Here is a 17938-nt window from a genome sequence, read left to right as displayed (position 1 = left end):
CCTTGCATAGATCTTTGCTATGATTAGTAGCTTTCCTGGATAATCATCTGCTAGGAGAAGCTGGGTGTAGTACTCTTCAGAACTAACAGGAAGATTAGTTAGAAGTGGGGAGAGAAGGGAAGACAGACATGGATTCTCTTTGGGATTCCTATAATAAGACTATAGCAGCAAGACATTGGCCACTGGCCCTTCCACTCCCGACATCATTGCATCATGTATGGGTTTTGGTAATGTCTACCCAGTGAAAAATATGAAGGATAGGTGTTCAGATAGGCCATTTATTTATTCATCCATCCATCCATCCATCCATCCAATCATCCAATTTATATGGCCGCCCATCTCAAACAAGTGACTCTGGGCGGCTAGCAGCCATAAAATCAATTAAAACTAAATTACTGTCAGAATACAAAAAGAAAATTTAATGTATACAGCAACTGAGAAAAATGATAAGCCATGGATGTTAACGTAACCAGGAAACAAAGCCAGGGCAAAAGCTTTGTTCTGGCCAAGGAGGGTGACATTAGAAAGATATTCTGGTCCAATAGGCCTTTTCCGGAAGCCTCCAGAGGAGTAGTAATTAGGCATTTGGCTCAACTCTTCTTGGAAATCTGCTGCCCAATCGCTCATTCACTTTATGATTCCTCATTAGAGCCACAAGCAAACCCATAAATGTGAAGCTGACTTTCCAGAGCTTGCTTTCAAGAAGAATGGTGGTTATCCTGAAGAATTAGGAGAACCAACACCACTGAACAGAATGGTAATTTTAGCCAGTAGAGAACTATTGCCAAAACCGTGATTGAATATTGGAAAGTTTATTTCTTTTTAGCCTGCTCAGTGTTAGGATAATGGCAGTTCCTACCATTGGAAAACTTTGCAATCCTGGTTGCCAAGAAAAGTCCATTCCTCGCAGGTCAGTGTCCATTCCAGGTTGTTGATGCAATACAACCTAATTAAGTGTTGGAGAAGATCTTGACTCCAGGTGTCCATGCATTTACACACTCAGCCTCCTGATGTTTCAACACCAAACTTAACAGTAATTTCATTATGACGCTCTCTTGATCACTCCCAGCTCTCTGACATTGGCACAGGACTGGTGTATCCCGCAAGGTTTAATCAATGTCTTCCCAATTTCCCACACCAGCTCCTGGATTTATATTAGAATCTAATTCATTTTGTGTAGGCACTTCTTCCTTCCATAGCCTGATATGATTGCAGGGCGTGCACCTCTGATTTTGTGTTAGCTCCTGCTGCATCCAAAGGCCAAAGCCAGCTTGTAATTACTATGTTTGTTAGTAAAGCAGAGTGGTGCTTTTTGTGTGTGCCCTCTTGAGGTTGCGATTTTTGCTTTGATTAATTTCTTTGAAGCTTTGTTTCTGGAGCTTGACAGGTCCCTTCTGTTCTCTACCCCCAATCTACCACCACTGTTTCTTTGTTGTGAATCACTTGGCGTTCACTTCTGCTGTGCTTGTTAAGACCATTTCACATGGTGTAGGGAAGTTATTCTAAAGACCCTGGAGAATTAGTGAATAATTGTCTGGAATGATAGGAATTGTTTTTTATGCAAGACATCCCTTCTCTCTGGGTTTGTTTAAGCTGGTTTAAATGAGTTTCTGTGCCATCAACAGAGCTTATTTGGCAAGGCATGTCTGTTGTTGCCAAGAAAGTAATTGGTCTCTAACTTTACACCACTGGAAAAAAAGAACCGAGTGGGGTGGGGTGACCAAATAAGAAAATCGAGTATTTATTTATTAATTATTCAAATTTTGTTACCACCCATCTCCCCCAAAAGAGGGACTCATTTATGCTATAGTCCAAAAGAAGGACCTTCCATCTTCACTCCAAGGACCTGCAAAATAGGAACCCTTTGATCTACAACAAGATGGGTTATTGTGGGAAAAAAAATATATTGCCGTACGTCTCACTCTTTTCCTCGTCTCCGTTGTGATCGGCTTCTCGGGGGGAGAGAATGTTCTTTCAAGACATGCATTGTGGTGGTGGCTTTGCGATGACTGCTCAAGAGCTGCCAGTACATTCTTCCAAGACTCCCCTGCTCTGAGAGGCATCAGAGATAGCGCAATTACCGTTGTTTAGATGAAAATTATCATTGTGTAAATTGCAAGATTATCGCAAAGCGACTTGTGTCATTTTTGATTTCTGCCCTCGGTGTGAAATCCTGGAGGTGTTCGGGCATATTGGCGTGACCGCTGAGCAGTTGCTCTGGCAGAAGAAACACACCTAAAGAGGCACGTTCTAATGTTGTTCGAGACGTATTAAAATGCTTTTTTACCGTTCAGTTCGTTCTGCAGCATTCATTCTGTCCTCAGACCCTGGGTTGCTTCTCTCTTGTCATTTTCTTGAACGTTGGTCTCTTTGTTTTTTTCTTGAAGGCTCAGTTATCCCAGGCTTTGGAAGACGCAGGGAATCAGAAGAAAAGAGCAGACATGGTAAGTTTAAATTTTTTGCAATGTTTATTAAAAATCTTATACATCTACTTTTTTATATATATCCCAGGTTTATTTTGTACAGTTCAGGGCTATATATAAAAAACTCCCTATTTTCCCTGCCACAACAGCAGCCCTGTGAGATGGGTTAGGTTGAGAGAGAATAGCTGGCCCAAAGTCTCCCAGCAGGCTCTCGTGCCTAAGGGAAGACGACAACCCGTGGTCTCCTCGCTTCTAATCCAGCATCTTAACCACTACACCAAACTAGTTCATAATACAGGCAGTCCTCACTTAACAACCATTCATTTAGTGACAGTTCAGACTTACGATGGTGCTGGAAAAAACAACTTACAACCGGTCCTCACACTTACGACCACTGCAGCATCTTCGCAGTCACATGATCATGGTTTGGGCGCTTGGCAACTGGTTTGCATTTATGACAGTGTCCGTGGTCATGCGATCACCATTTTCTACCTTCCCAGCCAGCTTCTGGCAAGCAAAATCAATGGGGAACCGTGTGATTCGCTTAATGACCACGTGGTTTGCTTAACACCAGCGATGATTCACTTAACAATTGCCGCAAAAAAGCTTGAAAATTGGATCACGTTTGCTTAATGACTGCTTCGCTTAACAACCAAAATTCCCGGCCCAATTTTGGTCGTTAAACGAGGACTACCTGTATGAAGCACTAACCCTATTCTTTCAGATCAACTCTGCAGAAGTCTTATACTATGGATAAATAAAAGATTTTTGATCAAACACACACACACATATAAGCACACACGGGTGAATTCTCATTATAGCTTTATAGGAGGTGAAAAGTAAATGCGTCAGCAAGTGGTGCTTCCTTTCTCTTTCTGACATGTACCCCAAAGGTGTAAATGTAACTCATGAATGGGGTGGATCGTCAAAAGAGACATCAGGACCTTAAAGCAAGGCCCGAAGCATTGTGAGAGAACAGGTAGACCTTCTTGTCCCGAAGTCTGAATCTCCATATTCGAAAAATGCCTGATCTCCACCTGGCTCTGTTGCGCAGGGCACTCCGTTCTTCCTTTTTGAGTTGCTACTGTTGAGGGCTGCAATTTATATCCTGGTAAAACCACATTTATTTCATGCATCTATATGATGTGTGCATTTCAGGACACATGGTTTGTAACTGTGATACTCCAGGATTAAACACTGAAGTAGCAAAATGCTGTAGATTTAACATATTCAGAAATACACTGGGAATCCCCATTTTCTATGAATGCAAAAATACTGTGTAATCTATTGCCAGCTCTTTTCTGGAGGCAGTTCCTTGTTTATCAAAGCTGCTTGAAAGGGGGCTGAGGGCATGATAAGGCAGAATTTTCTGCAAATGGGTTTCTGTAAAAAAATGTTTAATTCCCCCTGTGCAATTCACTTCAGTTTGTTTTATACTTTTCCAGTGACTCACTTCCTCTGCTTGAGGATCCAGGCTGTGGGTGGCTGGGTTTAATAAGCAACACGATCATTTATTTCTTCTGTACTGTTCTTTATACCTACTCACAACTTTCAGCTCAGGTTTGGGAGTTTGCCTTGCAGAGGAACAGATTACAAGCCTCTGCAGTCAGATCATTTCAGCTACAGCAAAACTAAGCAGCACCAGATAAATAATGCGAGGATTAAAAAGTCGAAGGAAAACTGGATTTGTATTCATGGATGCAAGCAGGATATGAAGCACAAGCTGTCCCTAACAAAACGTACGCAGCAGTTCACGGTGAAATACCAGTTGACGAAAATGCTGTCTGCCATCTGGCCATCTGCTTGGAGTCTTCTTGTAGGCTTGAAGTCTCGGTAGATTTTCCTCTGCGGAGACCTAGCATTACAGGCCAGCTAATTTCAGGGGCTCTGCTGTTGTGTTTGAGAACTGTATAATCTGAAGAGACTGTAGCTTATATGGATCTGGAAAAGGGGTCCCACTGCTCTTAGACTACTTTAGGGATAGAATAGACCAGTGTTTCTCAACCTTGGCCACTTTAAGATGGGTGGACTTCAACTCCCAGAATTCCCCAGCCACCATGCTGGCTGCGGAATTCTGGGAGTTGAAGTCCACTCATCTTAAAGTGGCCAAGGTTGAGAAACACCAGAATAGACCTAGGAATGTACACCATCTGCTCCTCTGATTGATGGCCAATATGAATAGTCAAGATTGGCTTGGTCTGACTTCTCCCAATCTGGTTTGGTTACCAAACAGGATTGTTGACCTGGCTGTGAGAGTCCTTGATTGTAAGGCATTCAATCAAGTTTCATTCTGGAGTGAGCTGTTCAGGGAAGTTCTCCTTGCTACTAAAAGACATCTCCGTTTAGCTCCTCTCTATCTACTCTGATGGGGGTTGATTTTCCAAGATCTCAAACAGAGGTCTTTTCCAGTACTGAGCTTGACGATGCCTACACCTTCTGTGGGCCAAAGATGCTGTTGTCCACTGAGCTGTACTTCTCTAAGAGCGATACCCGCATTCGCAGTGTTAACGAGAGTTAGGAAAATGAACTTTACGTTGGCCATAAAGAGGGGTGTCTGGCTGCGCCGAAGACCCAACAGCTGTCTTTGAGCTTAATTTAACGTAGATCCATTTCTGTAAGAAAGGCTGATTTCCTTTCCTTTGTGTAAATAAAACATATCAGAGAAGTACCTGTCAATTCTGACCCAAGATTTTACTTGAAATTCTGGACTCAGATGATTCCTAGCTGTCCTATTCTCCGACCTCCTTGGGCAGCTCAGCTGGATGTACTTTTCTGCTGTACCCATCTAGTACATAATTTCAGGAACAAGTCGTCTGCCAGATGGATTCATCTGGGTTGTAACTATTTTTCTGTTCTATTATTGGTCTTTTGCAAAAGGAACCTGCCAACTGTGTCAAGCTGTGCAAAGGGCAGTCATTCTTGAAGGAGAAATGGCTTTCAGGTCCGATACTGAAATAGATTTAAATTGAAATATTAAAAAGGCTGTGATAATGCTGTAGACTACTCACGTGGCTGTAAGACTACATTGATGGCTGTCTGTCTGTCTATCTGCCTGTGACTGAATGCTGGAATTATTTTTGGCTTTTAACAGCACATTAATACTGTTTTTTGTTGGCAATACATAATGCCCCATTAGATAAGTCTAATGCCACAAGGTTGAAACAAGTTTCCTCTTCCAGCCTTCTAGGGCTTAAACTCAAGTGCCCTTTCCAGAAATACTTGAGGTTGTAGGAATTACTCTTCTGATTGGGTACCTTTTGTGACTCCCAGTGTCTCCTCCATCTCTGTGTTCCCCTCTTCAAACACTTTCAATACCTTCTCTCCATTATTTTCTGTGACCCGGTCATGTTAGCCTATGTCTGAGAAGTTACGGAAAAGACCGTATCTTGCCCAGGGTTCTGCCACGTAACGCTTTTGTTCGTCCAGTAACAGAGCTGGTAGAGTGGTGAAAATCCTTCTCAGGTGGTCTCACAGGGCTTCCCACACCTGCTCTGAAGAAAGTTCTCACTTTTAGAATATCATATCTAGGGATTTCACTAGAGTCCAGGGTCCCACTGGCTTTCTTTCAGCAGTAGGTTGAGTTGAGAATTGGGGTGATTATGTGGAAAGCAACATCTGGAAGGTGTTGCTTTCTTAAGTTATCCATCCTCAATGCAGTGCTAAAGTTAATAACCATATACAGTGTGTGTGTGTGTGTGTGTGTGTGTGTGTGTGTACACACATTCGTTCGTTCATTCTTATAATTCCCAGTTTGAGGAAAAAGTTGTTGAGAAGGTAGTGGGACATCAGTTGCAGAGGATGGTAGATGAAGTGGATTAAACACACACACACATGTGTGCACGCACGCACACACACACACACACACCTACACCTGGTCTGTCTTTGGACCTGGACATGGGACAGAGACCGAATTGGTAGCTTTTGTGGGTCTGAAGTACCTTCAAACTCTACCCATTGCCTCTTCTAAAGCATTATCTCCCATATGCTGCCTTTAAAAGAGCTTACATTTAAAATATTTACATAACCTCGTATTGCCCACTTAATGGGAGTTGACTTATTAATTGCCATTAAAGGCTATGCGTTGATTGCTCTGATTATCATACAGAACTCTAGCCTTTTAGAAATGCTTCGCGAATGAGCTGTTGGTGCTTCTGTTCAAAGCTTGTATGTCGACAGAGCACACACATGCGAATGTGGAATCCTGAATGGGCACGTCGTTGGTGCCAGGTGAAAAGGGGACACCAGGTGGCATTTTTACCAAATGTCCTTGCACTTGTAGCATCCAGAACCACTGCATCAAAGGGTAATAGAGCCACCAAGCTAACGGACGCTGTGTGTTTCAGCACATGATTCAATTACTTGTCTGCTAAAATCAGTTTACTACTGGAAAAAAAGGGAGAGAAATTTAAGTAGCTTCAGCTAATTGCCGTTGACAAGACAAAGGCAGTTTGACTTTCCAGTATTAATTAGCAAACCCATACTAATTAGCTTGTATAAGCACAATTTATGCATCTTTCTCTAAATGCAATTAATTTTGCAACTGACGATGTCTCTGGGATGTAACACCGTTTCATTAACATACTTCTCTCTAATTAAGCATGGGCAGCAGTGGCTAGAGAAATGGGTTTGTGATTATAGCCATTCAGGAACTCCTTTTATAGTTTGGATCCTGTAGTGGACTTGAGTTAGCGTTTTATTTTCTGGTTTACGATAAGTTAACCTCTGTCGGCCTGCTGTCTTTGTAGAACGAAGGCCCAGTGATTCATTTTCCCTTGAATTACTCTGGCTAATGCCTTATTTTTTTCCTGACCTCCAGACAAGAGGTGAAGGCATTTTGCTTCTCAGAGAGACAGTATTCCTAAGAAGTATTAAAATATAATAGCGGGGACTACTGTCCCTTGCCAAAAGAAGTGTATATGAGGATGCTGGCTGGGGGATTCTGGGAGCTGAAGTCCACACATTTTTCTCAACCTTAGTAGCACAGTATTAGGCACAACTAATGTGCAGGTGCACAAATTTGCGCATTAATTTTGGTGCCAACTTTTTTTTCAAACCGAATTGTTGAGGAAGCAAGACGATCCATACGTAAGTTTGGGAAAATTGGAAACTGATATTGATAGATTTGTCAATCCTTCATTTGGAATAAGGCTGGATCCCGCTCCTCCATGTTTCTTTGAAGGAGCTATTTGGGAGCTGTTAAGTTTGTGTATTAATTTTGGTGCCAACTTTTTTTTCAAACCGAATTGTTGAGGAAGCAAGATGATCCATACGTTGAGTAGAAAAAGTGAATTACTGGTGAGGGTGAGAGCAGAAGGGTTCTGTTCCCTCCCAGGCATATTTCCATCTTTCCTTGTGGAATTGCCAAAGGATTCATTCCTGTTGAAGCCCTGGAGACCAGCATCTTCTAACATGTCCCCTGCTTAGGGTGAGGTTGGCATGTTCCTGATGTATCAGTCGGTTAAAATGGCAGAATGCCACGGCCCTCTTGTCACCTGCATGTTCAGACATAGATTTCTTTTTGCCAAGATAGCCTAGTTTGTCTGCCTTTAAATAGTGATGGATTTAAGAAGTTCCCAGGAATTGTGTTCAAGCTTACAGTCAAAGATGTTCATGTCAAGCTATCTCGCCATCTCCATTCAAGTCACTTGCTATTTACCTTTACCTTGTAAAACTTGTTTCCAAGGAGATTTCAATCTGACTGTTCATTGCTAGTTAAACTTTTTAACGTTTATAACAGATTGTCTGCTAACTGTTTATGACAGGCTCACGGCTTTGAAACAAAACATCCCTTTACTTCTAGCGGTTTTTGACTGGAGATTTGGTAATGGAGCCAAAAGGTCTGCTAGACTGCAGCAATTATTCCATCAGCAACCCCAATGTATCCCAAGCCTACCATTATGGATTTACTCTATATTTATCCTGCCTTTCAGACAATTGTGGTGTACCAAAGTGTCTCACATCAGGCTCTGCGCTGGGCTTAGGAGAGAAAACTTGGGTTGTGGGAGGGAAGAGGGAAAGCAGGTTCACCACTCCTCCAAAATTATATGTTACAAGTGTTTAATATTTATACACATTGCAGCCCATGAGATTCCCTCGTTTGGGTTATTACTTGAGCAGCACATGGTACAGCAGTTCTTAGTAAACAGTGGGCCAGTCTGTGCATTTCTCCAGTCCCAGGACAACAGACAATAAAAGCTGAGCAGCCCATCTGTCTGGGAAGAACAAAGCATGCTGCTGTCCTTGTGGGTGTATGAGCTGGGCTAGCTTTCCCTTAACCAAGATATTAATGAACAGGGAAAATATGGCTTCACTTCAGCAAAGAACCTTTCATCCTAAGGCACTGGGAAAAAGAAGTAAATAGCAGCAACAAAATCAGGGCCAAGCTGCCTTAGCGTGAGCCCCAGGGGATTCATCCTGTCAAGGAAGCCCAACATTTGTACCAATTAGTGGATGGTTTAAGTAAAAGGAAAGCCTGCATAACAATATTTAGAATTTCTTCTGTATTCTAGTACAGCCTTTCTCAAGCTTTTGACCCTGGAGGAACCCTTGAAATATCTTTCAGGCCTCGGGGAACCCCTGCCCATTCAGGCTCCAAGATAGGCCAGAAGTTACGAAATGATTATATTCGTTTCATGGGTAGGCCTGTATAGATGCATTCACGGTGTTCTTAAACTGAAAATAAAGAATGAAGCTTACCTCTTGAATGTGGAGTTGCCCGGATTTGAAATAATTTGTTAAATAAATCGTGATCTCCCAGGAACCTCTCGCGGAACCCTGGTTGAGAAACCGTGACCTAGTACTTCAAGTCATGCAGCAGCCATCCGAAAACTGACCAAATTAGATGGTTTTGCCATCTGGGATGAAAGTTTGGAGCAAGTTCCCATGCTGGCGAGAAGACAGTGTTAAATATTTATTCCATCCAAGAACTACCCGTCATGGTGTGTGTGTGTGTCTGTGTTCTGAGTTAGATATTTGGATACAGGTAGCATACATGCTGACTTCAACTGATCTCCGCCATAGTGTGGATTTTCCCCTCCTGGTGCGGTTTTTCAAGATAACACCCAACGTCACTCTATTTCATTTCCAAATATAATCTCTTGGAGAGAAGCCTTATTCCTCCCTATTTTCAGTCTCTGAAGTTAATGCATGAATTTATATTCTTTACTCCCACTTGCTCTCCTAAATTAAGGGACATGATTATCAGCGGTGCTTGGTACAGACTAATACACGGCTAAGGGAGGAGGGATGGTCCCGGGTGGCTGCCGGTGGCAGCTGCTGCCCCCCACTGGCCCCTTTTTCTCTCCCCAAGGATCCAACTCGTGAGGCTGTTTCTGGTTTTCCCATTAATGGCCTTTGCTCGAGCTGATGGACAAGAGGCAGCTTTCCGAATGTCATGGGGGCTGTAAAAATACAAGGGTTGCTTCAAAGTTGTAAAAAAGTCGCCATAGACTACTACTTCCCTTGACTTGGTCATGGGCATCCACAGAAGGGGGAAGTGACAAAACGCCCTCCCTTGCATACTTATAATGAAAATACGAAAGGGCAGAGTGTGCATCATGAGGCCTTGTGGTTAGATAGGAAGACTGATGAATCTTTTCCTTCTGCATTTGGTTCTGGGCCAAATCTGCTTCCAGATTTATCTTCACCTCTGCTCATCCTCCCCTTGTCCAAAGAGAGGGGGAGAAGGAAAATTAAGCTTGGCCGCTTAAGGAAGATTCGGCAGTCATAGGGGCGATTCTTTGGCAAGGCTGTGTGTGGCTCTTCACAGGTCCCACTACGCTAGGCCTGGGCACCCTACAGCTTTGGGGCAAATATTGTTTCTCAGAAATTAATCATGTACCTGGAAAGAACTCAGCTGCCTACTGTGTGGAGAGGAAGAGAGAGATAATGAAGGGAGGGTCAGAGAAAGAAAGAAAAAGAAAATGCGTGGCTGAATCTCCTTTTGGCTTTGTTCACACCACTAGACATTTCAACCTCCCTTTGCCACTGACATGATTCAGTCCCCAAATGATTATTCCTGCTGGAATCCTGCCCTCTGTTACCTCAGAAACTCAACTGTACAATAAGTAAACAGGTAAAATTCTTGCTCAGCCTGCATCAGAAAGAAAGGATGACCAAGAATTGTATTTGATGTTCTTCACGCTCTTTAGAATATTTATACAGAGCCTGAAGAACATCAACTACAATTCTTGGACACTCCTTGACTTCTGCCAAAGGGTATATTTAGAAGGTTGAAAATCTGCACCAACTCCCAGCATAATTTCTGGTGCCCCCAACTCAAAGATGAACTTCTGTTGCCTTTCTGGGGCTTCTCAGAGGACTGTTCCACCTTCAAGTTTCTTTTTACTGTCAATATTATTTATTTATATTATTGGCCACCCAACTCCAGCGGACTCTGGGTGGCATACAGAACTAGTGAAAACCTAACAGCAGCATTGAATCACACAGACAGCCCAGACTACAATAATCTAATAGCAAAAACAACAAAACCAAACAAGTAATTGAATAAATAATAAACATCAACCCCAGGCCTGGGACCAGAGCAAGGTTTTCAAAGCTTTCCGGAGCCCCAGGAGTAAAGGTGCTGTTCTTATCTTGGGAGTGGGGAGGTGCTGTTCCAGAGAGTGGGGGCTGCAAGAGAGAAGCCATGCTTCCTGGGTCCCACAAGATGGCAAGATTTAATGGAGGGGATTAGTCAAAAGGACAGAACTCTTGAAATCTCATTATTTAAGATCGTTACGTTAAAAGTGGAATGGTGAGCATTGGGCGGTCTCATGGCATCTTGTTGACCACGCAACAGAGAGGTGAAATTCACTAGGGAGGCACAAAATATTAGGTATCCCATAAAACAAGAAAACTTCAGGGATTAGTCCAGGTGGTCACCAGGAGTCAACGTTGACTCGAAAGCATGCATACACACACAAGACACCCTAGTTTTACTTTCAAATTCAAAGGAAGGGGCTGCTACTCAAGGAATGCCCTCCGGATGCAACATGCAGTTGGCAAAAGCAAGGGGTTCCCAGGGCTTTATTGGGAAAGAAACAGTAGATCATAGTGAAATTATCCAACCCCCTGTGGAAGGGAGTAGCTCTTACACATTTTCAATGCACAACGCAACTCAGGACACCTGATGAAAGACGGGATAGGCTCAGGAGTTTGCAACGACCCCAAGGGTACCTTCTGCCAGTTTCGGTAGCTGAGCTCCAAAGCGGGGTCAGAATAAATTCACAGCACTCCCATTGTGACGTCTAGTGGATCACTAGAAATCACCCGTGTGTGGAAGTAGAGGACAAGGAATGAAGAATTCTATGAATATCTGGTGCCATGATTTTATCTGCTTGCTAGCAGGCAGCATGGAAATCATTGCAAAGCATTAGGAATCTGTCTGCTCTCCTGTCCCTTTTACTTTCTGCTCCTCCAGTCAAAAACTTAATTTCCTTCCCCCTTAAAGCCCTTTTTTGCTGTTGCTTATGTACCTACCTTCTTACCAGCAATGAGTAGCTGGACGCTTTTCAAATCATACGGTTGCCCTGGGCACCTGTCCTTATCTCCTCTTGATTTATTACCCTCTGCCCCCAGATAGATCCAATTTCAGTTATCTAGTTCCACCATAGGTCCATTAAAGCACTGTGGGTATTGCAAGGCTATTTAACCAAAGCACAAATATACTTTCACAGTTCCTTAGCATTGGCCTGTATCTTCATCACGGAGAATCATACAACAGGTTTAACTTACAGAGATACTATAATTGTAAAAAAAAAAAAAATCAAAGGTGGGGAATATGTGCAGGAGCCACAGTCCCAGCCAAGTCTGAAAACATGGCAGGTTCCTCATGTAACTTGAAATTCACTGGATTTCTTTATATATCTGAGAGAACTCAGACCTCAAAGGCACTACTTTAGTCCTGTGTTCATAGGAATTAATCTTGGGTGTGTAATTCAAGGCATAGATCTAAACTGGGAAGCTGTGTCCCCATAAAAGATTAGTTGTTAGAACAATCCGCAAGGGAGCAAACTTTGATACTGGGCCTTCAGCACTCAGATGAGGTCTTGTTTACAAAGTAGGCAAGGCTTGAGTACAAATCTTGCTATTCCTGACTTTTTGATTAGGTAAAGGTAAAGGTTTCCCTTGACGTAAAGTCCAGTCGAATCCGACTCTAGGGGGCGGTGCTCATCTCCGTTTCTAAGCCTTGGAGCTGGCGTTGTCCATAGGACACTTCCGGGTCATGTGGCCAGCATGACGACTCGGAACGCCGTTACCTTCCCGCCGAAGCGGTACCAATTCATCTACTCACATTTGCATGTTTTCGAACTGCTTGGTGAGCAGGAGCTGGGACGAGCAACGGGAGCTCACCCCGCCGCGCGGTTTCGAACCGCCGACCTTCCGATTGGCAGCTCAGCGGTTTAACCTGCAGCGCCACCGCGTCCCTTCTTTTTGATTACTTTAATACAAAAAAGGGTGGGGAGGAGAAAAAGAACTAAAACAAAGAGAACAAAATGCAAACACCTGGAGAAAAAAGGGGAAACTATCTATCAAGAAGATCCTTAGCCCAGTTTTTAAACACATCATGAAATCTTGACCACATGGGTTAAGATTAACTAGGTAAAGGTAAAGGTTTCTCTTGACATTAAGTCCAGTTGTGTCTGACTCTAGGGGGTGGTGCTCATCTCCATTTCAAAGCCGAAGAGCCGGCGTTTGTCCGTAGACACTTCCTCCATGGTCATGTGGCCGGCATGACTAAACGGATGCCGTTACCTGCCCGCCGAAGCGGTACCTATTAATCGACTCACATTTGCATGTTTTCGAACTGCTAGGTTGGCAGGAGAAGATTAACTAGCTTTCCCATTATATCGGTAGAGAGCCCATTCATGAACAGAAAGCTAAGCATTTATCATTAATCCAAGACCCCTCAGAATCTGGGGTTGCACTCTTCCCAGTGCTTGAAAAGGAGTCTGTTTTGCCACATGCTTGGTAAATCTGTCGGCCTTCATAAACTGACACGTTCCAGATAATTCAAAAGTCCATTCATGTGAGGGCTGGTTCTCAGATTGATGAGAAGTCTAGTAGACCCATCATCAAGAGGTGGAGACCGTCATCCCCCATTTTCTGTGCACATCAAAGACAAGCCTTCTCACCCTAATTTGCCAACAATATGTGTTTCTTATTTGAAAGTGGACTCCTCTCTGGAGCTCCTGTGTTGCTGCATTGACCTCCTTAGTAAATCCTACTAATCAGAGCTCTGAAAGACTTTTTTCTAGGACTAACTGCTTCCAGACCAGGCTACCTTATTAAGTTTCGTAACTCCGAATCGACAAACCTAGATATTAAACCAACATGAGGCGATCATGGTCAAGGCCCCTATTATACGACTGGGCCCCTTTCTGAATTTTAACTTCTACCATAAGATTGACGGCCAAGCCTTTTAAAACATTATCTGAGGTCCGCAAGAAACTTGAAGGAAAATCGTTTGTTCAAACAGAGATACTTGACACTCATTAAGACCCTTAGCTATTGTTTTCTTAATGTAGGAGATTCCAAGTCTTTATTCCAGAGTTCTTCTACATTACTAATATCTATCTTAGTGATACTTTTTCAATTTTTTTTTTAAACACTGTAGGCTTCAAATCACTGAAACCATGTTCCGATACTGACTAATTCGGGAGCGTTAGATGCTGCTAATGCATCTGTCTCAAATGGCAAGGTCAAGAGATGTTGTCACTAAATAAACTGCCATTTTGCAAATTTGGGCAATTCAGATTCCTCTGGCAATAGCTCAAAGGGTTTAAAAATGTGATGGCAGTAAGTGGATCTAAAGTATTAATAACGCACTTATCCGTGCCTTCCAAAAGAAAGGTTTACTTGCAATTTTTAAACTGGGGTTATCCCACAATGTAAGTTTGTCATGTAAACAAGGGGCCAAAAGTGTATTTCCGTGCCAACGTTTTGTAAATAGACCTTGCAGCCTCGACTGCAGGAAATACAGTAGAATTCTTGCTAAAGATGGGGCCAAGCTCCTCTGTGATACCACAGGAGTCATGTAATACCTTTCTAATTGCGTGTGTGTGGTTTTTTAAGTTGGTTGGTTGTGTTCCACAGAAAAAAATTGGTGTAAAAATATATGCCCAATGATCCAACTGAAAGCCAGGAAAGTTGCATCCTCTACTCCCCCACCCCATGCATATATAACTGTGATTTAGATAAAAAGAATCTGGAGTTGTTCTTCCTGTTTTTAAGCTCTCCAAACACCTGCAGGAATGTTGAAAATTGTGTCTGGAGATGGGGTTGAGACCTCAGCACCCCCTAAATGAGGGAGCTGGTTAGGTAAAATCGCCTCGGAATGCAATACTCTCTATTCAGGGAAGAGTTGTTGGGTACTTTTACACAAAAAATAGCTGGAAGTGTGTAGCTCACAAGTTACCTCTTGGTGAGACCCACTTAAAAATTTCCAGCTGTTCTGAAAATGACAGTGGCTGGCCAGAGCACTTAATCTTGCTTAGTGCATTGCAGCGGACAGCAGTTCTCTTGAATGCATCCTTAGTCATGTCACAAGGGCCTTGGTGGATGTAAAGGATGAGCATTTCCAGTAATGGCTTTCGGGACATCAGATACAATGAGGTCCCATCCTGTCTAACATGAAGTTGTTAAGTGGTTCATTAAGTCCGTGATATCTACCACTAACCTTAAACTTCTGGTGCTGTTGTGTGATTCTACAACATGTCAAATGAAGTTTGCATTTTAAACGTATTAACAGTTCCCCAAGAAGATTTTTCAGCTGTCCAGCAGCTCTGTGAATAATAATCAAGCCTTTGGGACATTTTTTTTTTTCAACAGAGGCGCATACTAACAAATTGGCATGCACGGAGGAAGGTGCGAATTGTCATTCCGTTACCATCACGAAGCTGCTATTGCAATAGTTATGGGCAGCCTAGCTGTCCTGTCACGCAGATACTTGCGTGGTTTCATAAAACCCACAACCTCCTTTCCTGCCGTCAGTGCACAACTGCAGGGTGCAGCAATCTATTATGAGCCCCGTGCCTTCTTCTCCGAAGGGAGCCGTTGGCAATTTATCTGTCCGTGTCAAGAGAACAGGTGGCAGCTGGACTCAAGGCTGTGGCCGCTTAGCCAGTGATAAATAGGCTGTTTACTGGTGCTTGTTCTTGGGGATGCTGTCCGCACACAGACCAAGGGAGCAGCTCAGAACGATAATAACAAACCTCATTGCAACCTTCGGCGGGAAAGGCAAGGCAATGCACTTGATAAACGGCTTTGTGTTGGAAGGGTGTGGTGGAATTGAAAGTCTCCCGCTAGTCGGCCTGGTGCCTTGGATACCCCACCCCCGGAATTACCTTCAGCACCAGCTTTAAGCTGGCCATCTGTGATGGGTTGAGCTAGCAAAGAGAGAAACCCAGTGATCAGAAAATTGAGGACGGTATTTCTCGCTGTGATCATCGTACCGGCCAACCAGTATGAATTGCCATTTCTTTCGTCTTTCAACCAGACGAGGATGCAGGTAAGGCCAGATTTAGGAGGCTGAGTTTTGAATCCTCTTTGAAATGCCCTGGAAGCATTTCTGGGCCTCCTTAGAGAACTTGGTCAACACACAACACTCGCCACGTTGCTTTAACACAAAAAGATCAGACCACAGAACAGAGTCTATGAGAGCGGCTTGTGAAGTGGCTAAACAGTGGGACAGGTGTTTAGATAAACCACTGTAAAGGCAGGAGAATCATTAAGGGGCTGCATGTTTTAAGTCCCATCAAGGGCCTACAGTGAAAGGCTGGGCCTAGATCAGTTGGAAGGTGCTTTCTAGTAGGGTCACCATCAAGAAAGTCTGGTTTCTCATGCCTGCCAGCTTAATCAGTCCTGCTGATGGGTCAGTGAGTCACGTTAAAAATGGAGAGGATCGTACGAGTGAAGGTGCTCCTTAAGACAGCCTGCCCCCCAGCCCTTGCTCCTTTGTCCTCTTCCTGCACATATTGAGATCCGTGTTGGCCGTCTGTGTCCACCGGCTCCATACCGTTGGTGGGCCTCCCTTAAATTGAGAGCCAGTTGGGTCTAGTGGTTAAGGCAATGGACTAGAAACCAGGAGACTGGGAGTTCTAGTCCCATCTTAGGCGTGAAAGCCGGCTGGGTGCCCTTGGGCCAGTCGCGCTCTCTCAGCCCAACTCACCTCACAGGGTGGTTGTGGTGGGGAAAATAGGAGGAGGAAGGAGTACTAGGCGTGTTCTCCGCCTTGAGTTATTTATAAAAAAAATAAAGGTGGGGTAGAAAATAAATAAATAAATGCTGCCTCCCAGATTACCTCACTGAAATTCAGCAACCAATTTGGCCACAGAGCATCATTTAAGGTTCAGGATGCTAATTTAAATGATCCTATTAATGTTTGCTGTCCTTCCCCCCTCGTCCTCGACTGTGATTCATTACGACTTCCTCCTGGCCTGACCCTTTGTGCTCATTGGCGCCCTCATCCAAAGGGGATGGGTGGGAAGTAAAATTATGTCTCTTAGCAAAACATTGCCCTTTCCTGATTGAGGAGGTGGCAGAAGCAACCTTCACCAGCGTCGCTTCACCTCTGCACGGTGGGTCCCCATACCTTGGCAGCCTGTCTCAGGCAACCTGCAGCTGTTCCTGTTGCTCCATGTCCAACTATTTGCTAATCAAGTCACAGCTCCTTGGTTGCCAACAAGCTGCTGTTTCCCACCTGCTCTACCAATGGAGTCAAATACGTATGTACAAACATACATTACAACTACTGCTGAAGCCACCATGGCTGCATTTGGACCCCATCCTGCAGAGTGGAGTTAAGGCGCTGCGGGAGTCGCAGTTGCACTGTCAAAAGATATTGTGTGCTAATGCTTTATCTCCCCCGGTGCCATGGACAGAGACTTCAGGATGCGTTCTTGGGTTGGCATCTCTAATTAAGGCACCTTGTTGTTTTTCTACATGTGCAGAAAGCTCTGCATTTTTACCATGACTTCTTTGCTTTTGGTTTTTGTTTTTTAAAAAAGATAGCAGATGGAAAATTAAAGACGACCATTTTTTGTAAAAGGTTGGGTGGGATGAGCAGACTGATTGGGGGTAGGGTGTGGGATTGAAGGAATTGGTAACTTTTAACAGGAATGACCTAAAATTAGATGTGATGCTTGCCTAAGCTATAAGATCCTTATCCATCAGAACTTAGTAAGACTTGTGGAAGCAAAGATCTTTTTAAAAACCTACCAGGGGAGAAATACTTAATCCTTCAGTAAGGCATGGCTGAAACTCTGCTATTACCTTCTCCAAATGTGTCTTCCACGATAGATGGTTCATTGAAAAGCAAGGAAATCTGTTCCTTGCATCTCACCTTACAATCCAAAGGTAAGTCAGATAAAACATCTTGGTGTATTCCCATAGGTGTCTGGTAGAAACCACAGTGATATCAAAATAGCATCATGTGAATCATGACATCATCATGGCAAATGACATCTGACACACATGGCATTGCTTGCCCTCCTTCTTCATCCCCAGACACCCAT

At 43.6% G+C, this 17938-nt stretch overlaps 1 protein-coding gene across 1 annotated transcript in view; it reads left to right on the top strand.

Annotated features, from left to right (window-relative positions):
• MAD1L1 (mitotic arrest deficient 1 like 1) overlaps positions 1 to 17938 on the top strand; it is a 352928-nt gene that overhangs the window by 153426 nt on the left and 181564 nt on the right. The window contains exon 13 of the mRNA XM_063315196.1: positions 2388 to 2444. Coding sequence (XP_063171266.1) covers positions 2388 to 2444 — 57 coding nt within the window. The remainder of the gene's footprint in view (positions 1 to 2387; positions 2445 to 17938) is intronic.

This window comes from Candoia aspera, chromosome 14 (assembly GCF_035149785.1).
Source record: "Candoia aspera isolate rCanAsp1 chromosome 14, rCanAsp1.hap2, whole genome shotgun sequence".
NCBI lineage: Eukaryota > Metazoa > Chordata > Lepidosauria > Squamata > Boidae > Candoia > Candoia aspera.
Note: the sequence above shows the minus strand (reverse complement) of the source record. Positions and strands in the feature narration are given on the sequence as shown.